Source organism: Mucor mucedo, assembly GCF_025094135.1.
Source record: "Mucor mucedo strain NRRL 3635 chromosome Unknown EV154scaffold_19, whole genome shotgun sequence".
Classification (NCBI taxonomy): Eukaryota; Fungi; Mucoromycota; class Mucoromycetes; order Mucorales; family Mucoraceae; genus Mucor; species Mucor mucedo.
The window spans coordinates 258,595-277,548 of NW_026252303.1; the positions used below are offsets into that span (position 1 = coordinate 258,595).

The 18,954-nt window shown below is 36.8% G+C and overlaps 6 protein-coding genes and 1 non-coding gene across 7 annotated transcripts; 5 read left to right on the plus strand and 2 right to left on the minus strand.

Annotated features, from left to right (window-relative positions):
- The first annotated feature begins 812 nt into the window (after positions 1-812).
- EV154DRAFT_499547 (glycine cleavage system H protein) lies at positions 813-1,697 on the plus strand. Its single transcript, XM_051600488.1, has 4 exons — positions 813-1,033; positions 1,100-1,243; positions 1,301-1,432; positions 1,499-1,697. Exons 1-4 carry the CDS (start codon positions 937-939, stop codon positions 1,597-1,599), a joined length of 474 nt encoding a protein of 157 aa, XP_051460587.1. The 5' UTR covers positions 813-936; the 3' UTR covers positions 1,600-1,697.
- Positions 1,698-2,177: 480 nt separating this feature from the next.
- On the plus strand, positions 2,178-5,533 carry EV154DRAFT_415548 (uncharacterized protein; the record flags this gene model as incomplete). Its single annotated transcript, XM_051595676.1, has 11 exons — positions 2,178-2,369; positions 2,449-3,017; positions 3,071-3,368; positions 3,419-3,456; positions 3,519-3,539; positions 3,602-3,643; positions 3,702-4,521; positions 4,649-4,838; positions 4,981-5,003; positions 5,068-5,131; positions 5,262-5,533. The coding sequence occupies 11 exons, from the start codon at positions 2,178-2,180 to the stop codon at positions 5,531-5,533; spliced, it is 2,529 nt and encodes an 842-aa protein (XP_051460588.1).
- EV154DRAFT_499555 (Dolichyl-diphosphooligosaccharide--protein glycosyltransferase subunit Swp1) lies at positions 5,529-6,189 on the minus strand. The gene is made up of 2 exons (XM_051600489.1): positions 5,853-6,189; positions 5,529-5,793 (listed from the first exon to the last, which is right to left on the minus strand). The coding sequence occupies exons 1-2, from the start codon at positions 6,057-6,059 to the stop codon at positions 5,548-5,550; spliced, it is 453 nt and encodes a 150-aa protein (XP_051460589.1). The 5' UTR covers positions 6,060-6,189; the 3' UTR covers positions 5,529-5,547.
- Positions 6,137-7,569, minus strand: EV154DRAFT_499556 (uncharacterized protein). The gene is made up of 2 exons (XM_051600490.1): positions 7,185-7,569; positions 6,137-7,117 (listed from the first exon to the last, which is right to left on the minus strand). The coding sequence occupies exons 1-2, from the start codon at positions 7,549-7,551 to the stop codon at positions 6,222-6,224; spliced, it is 1,263 nt and encodes a 420-aa protein (XP_051460590.1). The 5' UTR covers positions 7,552-7,569; the 3' UTR covers positions 6,137-6,221.
- A 785-nt stretch (positions 7,570-8,354) lies between these two features.
- Positions 8,355-9,467, plus strand: EV154DRAFT_499558 (ribosomal protein L18e/L15P). The gene is made up of 5 exons (XM_051600491.1): positions 8,355-8,553; positions 8,614-8,777; positions 8,830-8,983; positions 9,050-9,245; positions 9,314-9,467. The coding sequence occupies exons 1-5, from the start codon at positions 8,413-8,415 to the stop codon at positions 9,364-9,366; spliced, it is 708 nt and encodes a 235-aa protein (XP_051460591.1). The 5' UTR covers positions 8,355-8,412; the 3' UTR covers positions 9,367-9,467.
- A 4,509-nt stretch (positions 9,468-13,976) lies between these two features.
- EV154DRAFT_536747 (uncharacterized protein) lies at positions 13,977-16,844 on the plus strand (the record flags this gene model as incomplete). Its single annotated transcript, XM_051604160.1, has 8 exons — positions 13,977-14,108; positions 14,177-14,411; positions 14,466-14,602; positions 14,664-14,971; positions 15,290-15,536; positions 15,605-15,800; positions 15,853-16,584; positions 16,648-16,844. 8 exons carry the CDS (start codon positions 13,977-13,979, stop codon positions 16,842-16,844), a joined length of 2,184 nt encoding a protein of 727 aa, XP_051460592.1.
- A 1,897-nt stretch (positions 16,845-18,741) lies between these two features.
- Positions 18,742-18,815, plus strand: EV154DRAFT_t31. Its single transcript has one exon. It is a non-coding gene; the product is annotated as a tRNA-Ile (tRNA).
- Positions 18,816-18,954: the final 139 nt, after the last annotated feature.

An 18,954-nucleotide genomic window follows, 5' to 3' on the forward strand; every position in this document is an offset into this window, starting at 1 on the left:
GGTTTAACTTAGAGATCCTTGCACGAGTAGAAAAATTTCTTATTTGATGTGGGACTAATGTCATGACTATCATAAGCCGTAAAATTATTAAAATCCGATATATTTAAATCAGGCAGAACAAGCTATACAGCCTCAAGAAAACGACGTATGAATGCATATCATACTTGTTTATATTTTTTTTTGTGGAAGTTCCATAAATTTAAGACAGGGTGACTGGTCTATTGTCAACCCTGCCCGATGAACCCTCTGCTGTAATAAGCTTGATGCCCAGGATAATTTCATTCTCAGTAGGTGTGTAGAAGACGGGGATTTGGCTCTCTTTTATCAGCATTAGCAAACAAACACCTGTAGCAGATACAATAAAATCTTCGCTGGTACTGTTGCACGTATGATGTATGCAGCCAAAAATGCAGTTTCTAAGGAAAAAAAAATAATACGATCCAGCGGCCTACTAGATCAACCCAATTAATTTTTACTTACAACAGGTTCATTTATACAGCCATGGTAATATGTCTAATCATGTAAGTGATTCTCCTTCATATATTCAACTGCTTTAAAAATAAAACTCATTGCTGCATATTTTTTCCAGTTTATTGTGGATATTGCTTAAATTCCTGTTACCTCAAACTTGCAGGTATGATTGGTTAACCTTAAATCCTGCTGCCACTATGATAGGCTATACATGGTAGTGCCCCAGGGCGATAGTAGATGTGAATCACCCCCCGCAAAAATAGCGGTCTCTCAAATCAACGAACGACTATTTAGAGCACACATAAACCTATCAAGCTTCCATAATAAACAAAAATTCAACAGTCGTCTTTGACTCGGTGGAATAGAAAAAAAAAAAAAAATAGATATTTTTATAGATTTTTTTGTGAAGAATTTTTTTTCTCTTCCTCCTCATTTCGTTTAGAAAAAAAAAATAGCTCATTTACCATGGCCCTTAGACTCTTAACTTCTCGCGTCGCTGTCCGTGCTTATATGCCCGTTGTCCGCAAGTCCGCTACTTGGGCCGTCTATCGTGGTTATGCCAGTAAGTGAAAAAACCGAAAAGGGGTAAGGAAATCAATAGATTGACTTTGTTTCTTTATTTGAAAAGCCAAGAAATATACCAGTGACCATGAATGGATCTCTGTTGATAACGGTGTTGGTACTTTCGGTATCACTGATTACGCTCAAAAGGCTTTGGGTGATGTTGTCTTTGTTGAGACTCCCGCCGTCGGTGATGTCGTTGCTGCTGAAGGTAAAAAAAAAAGGTAAATGAATTAATAAAACCACGTTGATTTAACTCTGTACGTAGATCAAGTTGGTGCTATTGAATCTGTCAAGGCTGCCAGTGATATTTATTCCCCTGTCTCTGGTGAAGTTGTCAATGTTAATGAAGCTTTATCTGACGAACCTTCTTTAATCAACACCAGCCCTGAAGACGAAGGTAAACATTTTTTCTTTTTTTTTTTTGTTAGATACCGTGTGAAATAAGTGACTAACTTTTTCATAGGTTGGTTGGCCAAGATCAAGATGAGCAACACCGCTGAACTTGATAACTTGATGGATGAGAAGGCATATGCTGCTCATTGCGATGCCGCTGAAGAGCATTAGATTGTGTGTGCACCTGCGTTTACGTGTTGTGTGTTATGTGTATAAATAATAATAAAAAAATATATTTCTCTTAGATACCGCTTCTCTTTGTGGTTTAACTTTTACCCACAGTCTTCGATAACCTATTATTTTTTTTTCTTCTTCTTTACCGTTTTCCCTCTTTCTTTCTGTAACACACTCTCTCTATACGCTCTGTGGGTGTATGCGTTCATGAAGAACTATTTGAAAGAACCTGCTGCTTGTCATGGAAATAGACTACTCCTTCCAATGACTTTACAAAAGTCATCTGGCCAAGAGGAAACAAAGAGAACGTATGCCCAAGCATATATAAACGCTTGCCACGCTGTCAAACTAGATACAGAAGCAAAATACACAGAGGCAAGAGACGCCTATAAAAGCGTTATCAAGGTAATACACTTTCAGTTTCGTTACGCACACATACACACACACACACCCTCTCTCTCTCCCACTAATAAAAATGTTGTAGAACTTTTCTAAACTACTCATCGGTAAAAGCACATATTTGAACAAATAGCCCCGGGTACTGACCGTCTCATTCTATAGACGACAATAATGGAATGGACCGCAACGAGTTGATTGGAAAGTTAAACGAATACAAACACCGTGTGGAGCAACTTGGGCGCTATATGAATGCTACCAAACCCTCTTCATTATACATTAATGAGAATTCACCTTACCAGCAGCGTCGTGAATCGTTTGATTCCGAAATTATTCGAACCGAGCAAGATGACTATAACGATAAGGCAAAGGTAAACTAAACCTAAAAGGGGGATAGGAAAAAAAAAGTGTGTTGTTAACATGATCTTTAACAAAGAAAGTTGTCCCTAGTTTTCTTTTGATCAGGGCGAGCTAAACGAGTATAAAGGCAATATGGAACATGCCTTGGAATACTATTCTGACGCCGCAGAGTTATACCTTAAGGCCTTCAAAGGATACGAAAACGACAGTGCCGACAAGTTGGAAGCACGAGACAATTTCACAAGAGCACTGGATAAAGCAGAATCATTAAAGAAACCATCCCTTTTATTACCTCCCTCACCTCGCACACGATCTTCATCCAACGCATCAGATCATCATCGTCCCAGTCTATCCTCCCTTCATAACCGCTCCAGCTCTATATCCTCTGTCTCTCATTGTCCCACCGATGACATATTAACACAGAAACTATCAGCATCCGAAATTGAAGTATTAAAACATACTTCCAATGTCAATGATAAGACATTTTTACCTTGGATCGATGAAACTGATTTAAAAGAACAGTTCTCTTACCCAACTTCAAAATACCTGGATCCAGAAGGTTCATTGCGTTTGTCAGACAAACAACTCGAAAAATTCGGTGGCTGGAAACGGCCTGCTGATATCATGCAGCATCCACAATTGATTTGTCTTATATCCAGGTAAACAACGAGTAGAAGGTTATAAAATCTATGCTAATGATTTAAAATATTAGCACAAGTATAATTCAAGATATTGTGACAGATTGCTCGTTTGTGGCTTCATTGTGTGTAGCTGCCGCTTACGAAAGAAAGTTTAAAAAGCAGTTGATTACTTCCTGTATATACCCTCAAAATAAACACGGTCAACCTTGTTATAACCCAAACGGAAAATATGTCATCAAACTTGTATATAATGGTATTGCCAGAAAAGTTGTGGTGGATGATCTCTTGCCCGTCTCAAGAGAAGGTACTCTCATGTGCACCTTTTCAACTAATAAAGGTGAATTATGGGCCAGTATCATAGAAAAAGCCGTAAGTTCTTGTACTCCTTTCTTTATCATTAATTTTAATAACTTATCTAGTACATGAAACTCATGGGTGGCTACGATTTTCCTGGATCGTAAGTAAACCGTATTATCAAAACTGAAATTACATAGATACTAAGAGGATATCATCATATAGGAATTCTGGCATCGATTTACAGTAAATATGTAGTATTCATTTTTTGCACTCATTTTACGCTGACTTTTCTTTGTAAAATATAGTTGCTTGACAGGTTGGATTCCAGAACACATTTTTATTTCAGAGTAAACTCCCTCTTTCTTTCCCCACTTTCTGTACATATTGACTTACAGCCTTAAACAGTAAAAGTTTTGTAGCAGACAATGTATGGGATAGAATCCTTGATGGTATCAAATATGGCGATGTACTTGTGACAATTGCCACTGGCGATATGACTGAAGAAGAAGCAACGGAACAAGGTCTTGTGCCTACCCATGCCTATGCAGTCATAGATATCAAACAATTTGGATCCAAGCGTTTACTGCAAGTCAAGAACCCATGGAGTCATAAACGCTGGCGAGGTCCTTACAGTCATCTTGACACGCAGGTTTGGACAGACGAGCTCAAATCCTTTTTGAATTTTGACCCTTGCGTAGCCGAAAAGAAGGACGATGGTATCTTTTGGATCGATTTTGAATCTGTGTGTGAAAATTTTACTTCCATTCATTTGAACTGGAACCCAGAGCTTTTTACGCACCGCTGGGTGCTTCATTCTGTTTGGCCTGAACACGTTGGGCCGAAAAAAGATGTCTTTAGTTTGCACTATAATCCTCAATTTAGTCTCACTGTCAATGTGCCCGATAAAAAACCCGCTGCTGTCTGGTTATTGCTATCCAAGCACATCACAGTGACGGAAGAAAATACGGATTATATCACCTTACATGTATATGATAATACGAGTGGAGAACGTGTGTTCTATCCAGGAACCCCATTTAAAGAGGGTACTTATGTCAATAGTCCGCATATTCTCGTCAGATTCAATGCACCGCCAGGTATTAGCGACTACACCATCGTTGTCTCTCAGCATGAAAAAGAACACTCGCTTTACTTTTCATTACGCGCCTATTCTTTGGCCCCTTTTAAATTAAACGAAGTCCCCATACGACACTCTACTGAACAAAAGGTAAACATATACGTGATCAGAGAAACTCTCTTCTAACCATAATTTAAAGATCCATGGCCAATGGACTGAGCAAACAGCTGGAGGAAACGCAAGCAACGCAACGTATCTTAACAACCCTCAATGGAAGCTAACTATTCCTCCTGCCAGTGCCCCCGTCGGATTATTACTCATGCTAGAGGCACCAAAAGATTTTGCAGTTCATCTCATGTTGGTAGAAGGAGGAAAACGTGCCTATAGTGTATCTTTACGTGATATATTGTCTGAATCAGGCCCTTATCGTCATGGCTTTTGTTATTGCGAACTACCAAATATCAAACGTAAGAGAGTTTTTTTTTTTTTTGAAATAGCAAAAATTAATTTCTTTAGCGGGAGAATACACTGTGGTAGCATCCACTTTTGAGCCAGAACTGTTAGGCAAGTTCATCTTGACCATAGCCAGCTCTATAAAGTTACAAGTAGAATCTATACCCTCAGAAGGAGCAGTAAGCCATATCGCGACGGGAAAGAAGAAGTGTGTCATTCAACTGATATTTTCTGTTTTTTTAGGGCATGTTTAAAAAAGTGCTTCATGGCGAATGGATTATTGGATATAGTGCAATGGGATGTCCCAGTTTTGGAAACTATGGAAAAAATCCTCGGTATTTACTAGAGATTCGAGAACTTACCACTGTCAAGTAAGCCGAAAAAAAAAATAACAATAATTCTCAAGTTTGTTCTAAGACCAATTCTTTTCTACAGAGTAAGACTTCAGTCGATAAACAACACAGACTCTGTACCTTCAATGAACGTCACGATCTATGAGAAACATCCGACTGAGCTTTTTGGTAAAGAGTTGGCCACATCAGGACCTTATACCAACGTTATTCAAGGGGTTGCTACGGGTGATGTAGTGCTAAGTCAGAATGAGATGGGATACATTATAGTATTAGCTACTCATGATAAGGATATTGCAGCAGAGTATACTGTCATCATATACAGCGATCGACCGGTTAATGTAAAAAATGATAAATAAAATAGTTTTATTGTTTATTTTTTAAGTCTTGCTGTTTGAATTGAACTTAAAGCGCGTTGTCCGGTGAAGAAAGTGACGATAGACAATCCACCAAGATAGGTGAGTGTTTGGAAAAGGTTAAGTTGTGTCCAATAAAGATAAAACAGATATTCGAGACCCACTAAAGAGACTAAAAAGCTAGATATATAAACTGTGCGCACGGTAGAGCCTGAAGTGAGCTCTGAAATAACTTTTCCAGGTGTATAACCGAGTTGGAGCCACTATTTTATAAAGTAACTTTAATATTCTGGTTTAGGTGTACGTATATTCTACAACTTACGCCACCGATGAGGATGAGCCATGGAGAAAGTGTAATAAGTGCGAAGAGCTTGGAAAAGGCGGCAGGTGGCATCTTTTCGGCTTCTTTGAAAACATGATGAATCTCTGGTTGTAATTCGAAAACGTCTTCATCACCAGCAGCTTGAACAAGAGACGCAACAGAGGTAGCTATTATAAGCCCTACAACAGACATGATGGTGCGTGTCATTTTTATGTATTGAAAAAAGTTAAAAAGCGTGTGTTGGCAAGTTATTCGATGTTAATCCTTGGCGGGATCTCAAAGTCTCGAGTGGTGTAAAAAAAAAAAATATTTATTAATTAAAATATATATGTGTATGTACAAAAAGGCAGAATGAAATAAAGGTATGATTTATGAGCAAGTAGTAATGTATTGCTCGGATTTGTTGATCTGTTCACGGACCAACGGTTTTTGAATTATTGTAGGCTCTTTGCCCCAACGGGAAGGGCAACCAGCTGTATATTTGGCAACATACTCACAGAGGTATTTGCATACTCTTGTCTGAAGCCAAGATACTGGACAGTATGGAAGAACCACGTTTTTGTAAGCTGCGCGAATGTTGCAAGGACCCACCTTTTCCTGCACAGCTGGTTCTTCGTCTGTGGTAGTGATATTTTTGTTTCTTTCGTTTAATAATGTAAGTGGTTCCAAAATATCCCAAACAGCCTGTGCTTCCTTATTGGTCATGTTACCAAGAGGGGCATTAGTATGTGTAGTATTTTTAGTAGGGGCAGTGATAGGAAGAGGAGATAATTTGGAGGTAGCCAAGATTTCATCCGTGCTCATAGTCATAGTATGAGTCAAAACGATTGACATTAAAGCAGGAGCAAGGAGTGGGTATTGTCGGAATAACAACTGACTGTCTGGTGCGACATAGGTTTCTTTGGATAATACTTGATTGATATTCCAATTGGGAACAGTAGCATGTGCCAAGTAAGTATCTTGTTGTGTTTGAGGAAGTACAAAGTCCCAATTATCAGGGAAATCTGTAAACAAATTGGGTGGAGAAGACAGGTTAGACTCATCAGAAGAGGATGAATTGATAAGGCTGGAAGATTCGATCGTAAAGGGTGGTGTCTGTTGTATTTGCGGTGTAGATAATACACCCAACATCAAATCAAGACGAAGCTTATCATTTTCTTTCTCCAATGTTTCCATCTTTGCTTTGGCCCACTTCAATTCTAGCTTCAGTTGACTATTCTCTGCTTTTTGCTCATTGAGTTCATCTTCCAAAGTACCAATGTATTCTATATAAGGAAATAAGGATTCGTCAGTAAAAATTTCCTTTTTTAAAAAATCATCTATTTTCATTACCTTTTCTTCTATTTCTAAAGTTACGTGCAGATATCTTATTTCTTAGTTGTCTACGCTCTTTGGAGCTCATTGTCTTTAGTTGTGACTCTGGAATAAAATCATTGATCGGTCGAAAATCTAACCGACTTGTGCTGGATGTGACAACAGGTCTTTTCTCTTCTCTAGCATCCTCACTAGAATCTTCATCCATGCTAGACTTGGTGTCCGGTAATGCAGTTTGTTGGGCTTCGTCACCCAACAAGAACTGAAAGAGATCAGCATCAGAGAAACCATAAGGTTCAATCTCTTTTTTGTCCATGGTTGTATTCACTGCTTGATCATTCAATGCCCAAGTAAATGTATTGCTATTAAAGTCGTTGTTATTCATTTGAAAAAAAAAACAAATTAAAGAGAGAAGAAGAAACCTTTTTCAAAGTCTTTCCATATTTATCTATTTTTAAAAAATAAAAAACGGGTCTTTAAACATGATTTATTTGTTACACTTAATCATAGTCTTTTCTTACAATATAATTGTCATCTCTTCACAGGTATACCAACACGTACATTTCTCAATTATAGAGGATACCTTGCCTTTGACTAGATAAAACGGGTAAAGGCTACAATAAAAGCAGTGTTAAACAAATATTTTATTTGTTTCATCCCATCATCCCCAGCGTCACACAGCTGAGCATCGTTTTTTTATATTAATAATCAATGAAAATATGCTAAAAACGCCCATCATCTTTCCCCAGGCAGTTGCTAAAGTCAGCCAATCAATTATCGCCGGTCAGCATTTGAATACTTTATTGTTCAGGTGATTTGACCCAGTAACTATTCTAATTAAGCACTCACAGCTCAATATGTCATTGCCTCAAAAGTACATCTTTAATCGAATTTTGTAGTTCATTTTTCTTGCTTCAGAGAGTTAATAGCATATGGAAAATTTTTATTGGATATTTAAGTTTAATTAGGGACCAAAAGCTCATCCAAAAGACCTAAAAATTATATGGCGTTTGATCTAACGGGAGAATAAATGTAGTCGTTAGCCTCAAAACCCGGTTCAGAAGCTCCATGGTTGCTTTGGCCATCAAAAATCTACAGCTTGTTTCCCTCATAAAAAAACTGTAAGAGACGTCACATATCGGAGATGAAAGGCGAGGACCTTTTTTTTTTTTTCTCAGTTTGGACATACCCTAGAAGGGCGGAGGCTTACTATTTCCCCTTGTCTAAATTGATCATTCAAAAAATAATGCTTCGTTCAGTCTTTACCGCCAAGACTTGCTTTTCAAGCGCCTTGCCAGCTCGTGCGCTTTCAACACAAGCCATTCAACCACCCAAGACACCTGTCAACCTTGCTCATTTATCAGATAATCACGGAGCTGTCTCAGAGGTAACTTGTCAAAAAAAAAAAAAGTCGAATATGTGCCATGAAACTGAAATTTCAGCATAGCGTACTCGTGTAGGTCGTGGCCCTGGTTATGGTAAGGGTAAGACCTCAGGTCGTGGTCATAAGGGTCAAAAAGCTAGATGTGGTAATGGTCAACCTGTTCCTTGGTTCGAAGGTGGTCAAACTCCTTTAGTTAGACGTTTGCCCAAGCGTGGTTTCTTTAACATGTAAGCATTTTCAAACAGTGAATGCAATAATATTGACTCTTTCTCTTAATAGCCATGGTAAAGATTATCAAGAATTAAACTTGGATCGTCTTCAACATTGGATCACCACTGGTCGTATCGACGCTTCTCAACCCATCACTATGAAGCATTTATTAGACAGCCGTTGTATACATAAAATTGAGGATGGTGTCAAGATTTTGAGTGTTGTAAGTCAAAAAAGAAAGAAAGAAAGAACAGACAAGGACATTTTGTTAAAGAATGCTTTATAATAGGGCGCTGATACTTTCAATGTTCCCATCACAATTGAAGTTTCAAGAGCATCACAAAAGGCTATTGAGGCCATCGAAAAGGCCGGCGGAAAAATCACCACTCGTTACTATAACGAAATTGCCTTGAGATCTGTCGTCCATCCCGAAAAGTTTGCACAAACTCCCAAATTCGCAGCACCATTACGAAAGGAGGATATCAGTAAGTTTTCTTTTTCTTTCTGAATGTTTCTTTCTGCTAACCATTTTTTTTTTCTCTTCTATTCATAGAATATTATTCCGATATCAAGAATAGAGGTTATTTGGCTCAACAAGAAGCATAGATTTATTCACACATATACTCACGCACACAATCACACTCTCTATCACAAAATCATACAACTAATATGGATAAATGAATAAAAAAATGTATATAAATACACGACTTTTTTTTTTTTTTACAAGTAGCAATTATATTTTATGACCTACGAAGAATACTACGTGTTACATGGATAGAGGTATATTATAAATGTAGCATAGACATAAAATGTAATTAGAACTGGCTGTTAGGAAAAAAAACAGAGGTTGAAGAACTTGGGTCGATAAGAATGAAATAAAGTAACATTATTGGGTTGAACATTAGTCCTTTTTTTTTTGTCTTTTGACAAGGTTAGTATTAATGCCCAAAGCCAGGAAATAGGAGGCAAGGATACCCTTTGGTTTGTTGCCGAGACGATCATTTGCTTTCTTAGCCTGTTGAAAGAATTACGCTATATTGCAATCCGTTAAAGAGATCTGAATCTTTATACCTTAAGTCGTGAAAAAATTGGATATAACTACTAAAATCAAACACAATTCATGCATATCATCAAAATAGGACGTCTGACTGAGCTCCATTATTAAATAAACGCATAAATAGTCTCCCTAATTAATTTACGGGCAACTTTTCCAATCGCTTCTGGAGTTGTTGGAAGAACACCAAGTTGTAGTTAGACATTCCAACGTACTGCTAACCAATACTAAAGACATTGGTTGATTCACATAGTTAATTTCACCTCTGAACGAAAATAAAAATTACGTAATTTAATTTGGTGCAAATGTAACAATTTCTTGTTGATAATTGAAGTCATCAAGTAAACATGATGGAAAACAGTTAAGACAACACGTGTATGTGTAACCAAAACGCATTTTGAACTGACATTAACCACAAATTAGATTATCTTTTGGGCGCGAGTTCAAGTGATGCAGCTAAAAGTGTCCTTAATTTCTCAACGATATCACAATACGCTAATCTCTCGGAATTCGTAGACCGTTCCGTAACCATATTTTCCCAATATTCTACATAGTTTATTTTTTTCAGAAATTGTGTCAAAGAGAGTGCATTTGTTAATAAAACGATAGTTAGTCACTAACAATAGCTCTTTTTATAAATTACATTTACTTTCTGTTAGTGGTTTCTTTTACTCAAACCCCCACCGCTAGAGAGGTCTCGCCCACCACAAGAAGATCTTTTTGAATAATCTTTCTGTAGTAATATGTGACACTCTTTATGTGATGTATGATAAAATTAGAGTACATTTTTCTTACATTGTCAATCTGAACCTTTGTCGCATAATATAGACTCAACGACGTTGAATATATAGAAACTGCACACGTTTTAAGCACCAACAAGATGCTCTCCCTAAAACTCCCTAGTGCATATATCCTTGTATTCAAATATATATATTTTTCATATGTGTTGATGAGACTATTTTAACCTGTTTCTGTATTCGGTTTTCAAGGTGTCAATAGAATTAATTAAAACCTGCATTTCGAAAATTCTTGATGCTGGCTTTACTCAACAAACCATTGTTCTATCTCTGTCTCTCTCCTGACTCCATATATTAGCTGTATCGACAACTTTAGTATTATCCTCGATCTGACTTGATCTTTGACGCTTTTTTTTTATAAATATAAATTTTATATGCTTTATACTGTTCTGATATTCTGTAAAGAATATGTACCTTAGGTTTCTTTAGTACATGATAACAAAAAACTTGTTTCCCCTTACTCTACAAGTAATGATCCTTTCAATCTTGTTAAATTCAAATACGAAAAAAAAAAAGTTAGATAAACTTATATGCTACCCTAAATTATTTGTTTGTCAAGTTCCTGATTTCCATTGATACTGTTGACAGCATAGATTACTAAAAGAATTATTATAATTATTATGTAAGCCCAATAATACAATACCTGCCTCATCCCCGTGTGTGGCTATCCGATTACAACCTTAACTAAATTAAGGGAGAATGACTATTCCTATGTTGAGGTATAAACTAGTTTTATAATGTAGGCAATGCTTACACACCGAATCGTGGCTGGGGCAGATGCAACTAAAAAAAATGTTGCAAACTACAATTATTTGACATCGTCCATAAATACCGCCAATAAACTAGTAGTACTAGGATATTCTGTATTACATACATATGATCCTTCGCTATAAAGGAGAAAAGTGTATATTGAGCTGTAGATCAAATCAAAGAAGTGCAAAAGACATTCTTTTTATTACTAAAAATAAACAATGTATTTTGTTTAAATAAGAGGTTGTTGTTACTTTTTCGGCGTTAGTTAGTGAGTGAGTGTTTACTTATAATTAAATAAGTTGTTCGTCTATACATTGAACAATAGCACAAACTAACAAACAGTAACTGAAGTTCTCCCACTAAATCGTACATTAATGTAACAGGTAACGCATACATCATTCTGGGGTAAGGGCGATACATTTACAAGTCGATCAAACAAGTTATTTTGTATTCATCTTGTCTGGTCTATACACATGACAATAAGTACTATCCATTTCTAATAAAGCAAAAAAAAACAGAGAATAACGGCTTTAACGAACGTTTTACAGCGGAAAGAGCATATTTGCAATCATCTATTCATTGGATTCAAGAAGCGAGATTAAGTCAAAGTCCAAAACTAGCGTCTGATATTCGTAACGCTATAATGGGCCGAGATAGTAGAGATACCATTGCACATACGCCAACAGTACAGGGCTCCAGAAGGGTCCAGAAAAAGAGAGTCTGAAGAAAAGGATTAAAGTGGGAAATACTAGTTGACAGCTCCCTTTAAAATGACATACAGCAGCCGAAAATTTGGCTCTTTTTTCTCCATATCATCCAGTTCAATCAAATCAACCCCTTGTTCATGACTTCGATAAAAATTTCCCAATAATAGACGTTTCTATCATATTTACTGCTCTGATGTACGCACTTTTAATGGCGGTAAACAATTTAGAAGAGTCTGGAGAAATCATTACATCTGCGATCGTGTAGTGTTATGGACGGGGTTTTCAACGTTGGCACCAATGGATTAGTAATTTCACCTGTCTGTAGAATTGATACATTAAAATATGCGCTCACAGCAGGTGGTATGGGGTTTACTGTCAGGTTTACCGATTGGTAATATGGACATAATTGGTACGGCATTATCTGCGCAATGGCAGCTCCAAACCCATAAGTTTTACTATGGTTTAGCTTAGCTACATAGCCAGGATTCTTAATCGATCTCTAGAAATCAGTAACCGTGTGTATGTCGACTTGGAGTGCTGTACTTCTCCTTCGATTAGTAAAAAGGGGAAAGGCGAAATTAAGTGAATGCGGTGACATCCTCCGTCGCCCATTTATTATATTGACTCTCTTATAGCGTTTTGTAAGCAATGAGAATAAGAATATGGGGCCAGATGCATGCGATACACAGGCATCGATTTGTCGATTCAAGGCCATCTCTCTAACCCCTTTATACCAATCACTGCGAAAAGAAAGTTACAATGACATTATAAAACATGGTACTCTTATGCTATCAGAACCCCCACTCAACGCAATTCTGTAACTGTTATTGATATGTAATCGCTTTTTTACCTTCGCCATCTATGCTGAGGCGTATACTCCATGCCACATTCTCACTGATTATTGGTGGTGAATCTAGCTGCTTTTGTTCAACGGTCATTAGTAAAAATTATAAGAGTTTGCTAATACTGTTGATAAGTGTAGTACGGTGATGGTGTTTTAGTTTTGAATGTATCATATACGCATCGTAAGCTTGTGTGAAACTCGCAAACATGCCTTGACCCTACAACAACACATGCTTTTTGTATGTTGTAGTGGTGTACGAATTGCGGCACATGTCTTGCTATGAACGACAGTTGAAAAAGGCATTAGGATCAGGACATTGAAGAGTCCAGAAGTGTAGAATGTTGCGTCGATGGCATTCATGAGTTCAAAACATATGATTGAACCGTTCGATCAGCATGGACTACTGAGGACATACCCGTCTGCAAGGAGATAAAGTAGGACCATAGGTGTGATAAGGATGGATACCAACAATTTTGTCAGAACTTTCTAATTGTGTTTCATGATATAAAAGAGAAAGAAAGGGAAGCTATGGCAATGTTAGTAGTCTGGAAAGACAATCCTGGATCGCACATGCTGCGTTGATTAGATTAATCGACATGCCTTTAGATTTTGACAAGCTGGAACCTAAATTTATCCAAGTCAGCAGGAGGAAGAGTTTAATTTTAGACAAAAACACTAACCTCTGGTTTATGTATTAGGGAGTAATTCGGCAAATAAAATATATATGGGATTTATTGTTACTGAAAACGTCATGGATTTTTCCGGGCCAAAAATTCTACTTTGTCCAAAGAATGGGTTTATCTTTTTGCCTCCACCTCCTTTTCGTGCCCTGCTTTTTTTTTTTTTTTTTTTTTTTTTTTTTTTTACTTGACAACCTTGACTGTCGGCACAAAAAAACGCAAGCGCACACACATACACACGCGCGCAGAAGAATTGAAACTTTGCAAATGAAAATCTAGTTGTGTGTAACTTACTGTTCAATAATAAAAAAAAAATTAAACTTGCCCTTTTTTTTTTTTCTTTTTTTTTCCCTTTTTATTCTTATTTTTATTTCATTATCAATGGCAGGGAGAGAAATTGTTTACACAGTTCATAAATTCGAAGCAGAAAATATTGACGAAATTTCTATTAATGTGGGAGAACAAGTCATTGTGTTGGAGAAGGATGAAGGTTACAATGACGGTTGGTGGCAGGTATAATAACAATAACAACGAAACAACAAATAAGGAGTTTCCACTGTCTAATAACACAAAAAATACAGGGTCGTAATATAAGAGGCGAGACAGGTTTATTTCCAATTAGCTACACCGTAAAGCAACCACCACGTACCTTACTTGACAAGATTGATTCTGTCGAAAGCAGCATATCCAAAATCAAGCCCAGTCAGCAGAAATCTTTTGCGGTAGACTCACCAGTAAATGAATGGACATCAGAACAAGTTGCAGCCTGGCTCATTCACGCTGGATTCGATAAAGAACTAGCAGAAAATTTTAAAGGTAAAATTACCATTGATTATGATTTAGTCTCTCTCTTAATAAAAAAAATTTTAGATCAGGAAATAAGCGGAGACATTTTATTAGAATTGACGCTGGATTCGTTGAAAGAGCTTTCAGTGACAACATTTGGTAAACGCTTCAAAATACACAGTGCCATTAATGTGTTACGTCAAGAATCAAAAAAACAACAAGTAAATAATGAAAACATCAAAGAGGCGATTTCATTATTAATATTTGCTTTTTTTTTATTAGTATGCTGAAGCACGGGTTCAATCACCTATTCCAGAAAACCCTATCTCGGTCATTTACAACAGTAATAAGCAAACTTCCTATGTTGACGATGATTTAGTATCCGATTATAGCACCGTCATTCGAAACTCCAAATTGCCTTCTCAAAAGTTGTTAGCAAGGCCATCCATTCCATTAGATATGGACCTTATTGCTTCATCGCCTCGATTATCCACCTTGGTAGAACGTCAGGGTTCGATCAGTAACACACACACCGATAAACCTGTGCGACCGCCACAACAACAGCAGCATCAACCACCGCAAAAACAACAGTTCAACCTTCAACAGTTCAATCAGCAACAACAGCAGTATAACCAACAACAGCAACAACAGCAACAACAACAGCAACAACAGCAACAGCAACAACAGCAACAGCAGCAGCAGCAGCAGCAGCGACAAAAGATGAATCCACCCCAACGTCCTACTTCTCATCAATACCCTCCTCCTCCCACCATGAGCACTTCATCCGAATGGAAACGTAACACAATGAATAATATGAAATCACAAGAGGTAACCTTCAAAAAAAAGTTTAGGCTACTTTTCTTATATATTAATAATGTTTGTGTATATATTAAGATGGAGGAACCTAGATCTTCTACATCCAGCCGATATAGCTTTATGCGGAGCTCGTTGCTACCAAACAATAACAAACTCCAGTCCGTGATACCCTCAGCGACTATGGTACGACGTTCCGAAGATGTGGTTTCTTTAGCCGAAGTATCCGTATCGCCGGATATGGAAGGCTGGTTGTATAAACAAGGTGATAAATATAAGACTTGGAATAAACGATGGTTTGTGCTGAAGTCCAACAATCTATTCTATTTTAAAAGCCCAAAGGTTCGTGTGTGCGTGTGTAACCCTACGGACAACAAAAAAAAATTAATTTAATTTAATTATTATCATAGGCTGTGCGCATGAAGGGAATTATCAATTTAAAGGGTTATCGTATTGAAGTGGACGAATCTATTCATCCAGGAAAATATTGCTTCAAGGCACATCATGGAAAGGAACGTACGTTTTATTTTTTTACCGAACATGAAAAAGCCATGAAAGATTGGTTAAAAGCCCTTATGAAGGCCACTATTGCACGCGATTTTGCTAGTAAGTCACTTAACAGAAGTATTTTCTTAAACTAAACACACTTTGTATTTAGCTCCAGTTATGTCGTCTAGTACCATCCCTACCATTTCATTAGAAATGGCTCGTAAAATGAGACCTCGACCTCCTTCCACCTTATTTAATTTCAAAGACACCAGTCGATCACCTACCCCTAATTATCGTATCCAGAACAACTTGGATCAGCAGTTCTCTAATATGGCTCTAGAAGACGGATCATCCCGAGCACCTTCATCTATGAGCACACGACTCAAAGATTCAGGTTTTAATAGCTCACACGGCGCGAATCTCAGTCGATCCATCACAGAAAGTAGCGGCAGTTCCACTCGTAAAAGTCAACATGCTCCATCCACCATTGCCAGTCCTAGCAGTAGGATATTTTATCCCGATGAAGAAGATGAGGATTTGATTGACCCTGAACATATGAGTGTGATTGAAGTGAATCGATATGGTGGAGATTTATACCCGCATGAGGAAGAAGAAGTGGATGTGGACCATGCTGCGACAAGTATGCTAAAGAAACAACAGCGGTATTTGGATTGGATTAATAGCAATGTTCAGATATCACATCATGTGCAGAGAATTACGGATCTGTGTACTGGTGAGACATTATTAGACTTGTTGGAAAGTTTGAGCGGTAAAGAAATTATGCGACCAATCGCAAACCCTTCACAATCATCCAATGTCCAAAGTATGGATCGTATCATTGCAGCATTCAAGTTCATGACGGTAGAAGGCGTTGAATTTGACGGTGCATGTACTGTGCGAGGTAAGACATATGTAATGAATAGATGCATTTTTTCTTTTTTTTTACTGATAAGACAACAAATAGACATTTTAAACGGAAATGGAGATAAAACCATGTATATGTTAGACTCGATTAAATATTGGAGCCAGAATAACCCGGTCGTGAATGGCAAAAAGATGGCCAGTGGAGGTACATTCGGTGAAGACGAACAATCAAAATTAAGAGAATTAGAAGAAGAATGTGAGAATATTCTTCCACCCAACACATTTGCATCCCGTTAAATTATTCCCCTTGCCATTCTTGTTACACTTATTATTTACACATTTATTTACTATTTATTAATTTTGCACGCTCTATATTGAAAATAAAATTATGATGGAGCAGCATCCTTGACAGGTGTTAGACATGGAGCCTGAAAAATTTTACCCGTAAAAGCACCTTGTATAGTTAAACCTGGCACTGCTAACAAAGTACCACCAAACAGCATGTAAAGATAGCCCCAATCACCCGAAAGAACATAGAATATATCACATCTCCAGTAGACAATGTACCTGCTATATACACGCCCAGTGGGAAGGTAAGACTCCACCAACCCATACTAAATAGGATCTTGTCATACATTGTGGTTCTGATGACGGAAAATACAGCTACCGCAAGGTACCAAGAAACCTAGACCACAAGCTGTATCGCCCAATCCCGTAATATATTTGTTTATTTTTCCAAAACAAAATGTGGCAAACATTAATGTTTATCATTGGTTAAGTTGATTTGCATAAAACAAATGCTCCACGTTGAATAATCTATTTTAGGGTTTGGCCATATGAAACTTTGTAACTCGCCCTCTTTTTATTTAAAAAGAGGGGAAGAGGGTTATATTTTCTCTTTCAAAACATTTTAGCTTAATGATATGATTTTATCACAGCACATTATCAGTATTGAAAAATAATTTAGTTTGTTCTTTACTATAGTCTGATTTAGTCTTTTTTTATATAAGCCTGGTTTCATTTAAATATATATATATATCACTACAATAATTGTACGAAAAACTTTCTTATAAACCAGCACTGAATAGTCTTACCGTTTGCATTTTACTATACTCGTTCGAAGACACTTATATCTGATTCGTCGTAGCATTGCCCTTTTATATCTTTATATTTTATTTATCTTAATTGACAACGTATAGTCTGGTGCTCACTCTTTAAAAGCTTTTATTTTACTCTTTATCTTTATTTCACGTTACTGCTTTTCACTTTAACAAGCCAGCAACACCATCTGTCTTCTTTTTTTTTTTTTTACAAGTTTATATATGATGATCTGCCACAATTATCAATAAATTATTATCATAAAATTAATATCAGGTAAACTCTCTTGCGGTAATCTGTTATAGTAATGCTACAAGGAATAAATCAAGTATGATCTAATGATCATTTACACAAATATATAATTAGTATTATGTATAATAAATATGACATATTTATTTATCGTAAGGTTACAATAATAAGATTGTAACGCTGTCTTGTATAAATATAAATTTGAAGATAAAGGCTCTTAAGATGTAAAAACCAAACTGTATAATTGAGAACTAAAAAGAAAATGTATCTATTGAAGAGGCTATATTATACGACGAGATCAGATAAGAGTGGCATAAAGCCACTGGTGTATCACAAAACTGTCTCACAGCTACTCTAATGTAAATATGGAACATATAAAAATCACCGATACAGCAAATACGAATCACCGAATTAACAAACATGAACATATAATATATATAAAAGAGCAAATTAAGCATTTAATAATGGATTATCTTAAATTAGATTGAAATTATTGTCTCTTAGACATCGGATTTTACAGCCACAACTTCAAACTTTGGATATTAAGTTTGATGATAGCAACATCTATCGCTGAATAAACATAAGTCTAGATCATGTAGATGGAAAAAAGAAAAAGGAGGTAATTTGGTTGTTCTTAACAAGATATCCTATTACATCAAATATGGGTGGATCCAAGTTATAAGCAAATGGTGATACTAGTTATCTGAGTTCAAAACTTTATGAATTACGTTTTTGGAAAAAACTATAATTCCCAACCAATCAAAATTGAACAGGGTGTGTATAGGGTCACGTGATTTTACGTTTTTATGTTTGGGGATATATTTTATTACAATTTTTTATATCATCTGCTCGCTTAGCTCAGTTGGTTAGAGCGTGGTGCTAATAACGCCAAGGTCAACAGTTCGACCCTGTTAGTGAGCATTTCTTTTGCGAATTCTGCGTTTTTTTTTTTTTTTTTTTTGCTAGTTCCTGATTGGTTAGACGCTCACGTGAAAAGTTGTCGTACAAGAGCCCAATATAGAAATGTCCGTAGGTCTGTCAAAAGAGGTTTCAAATTTTG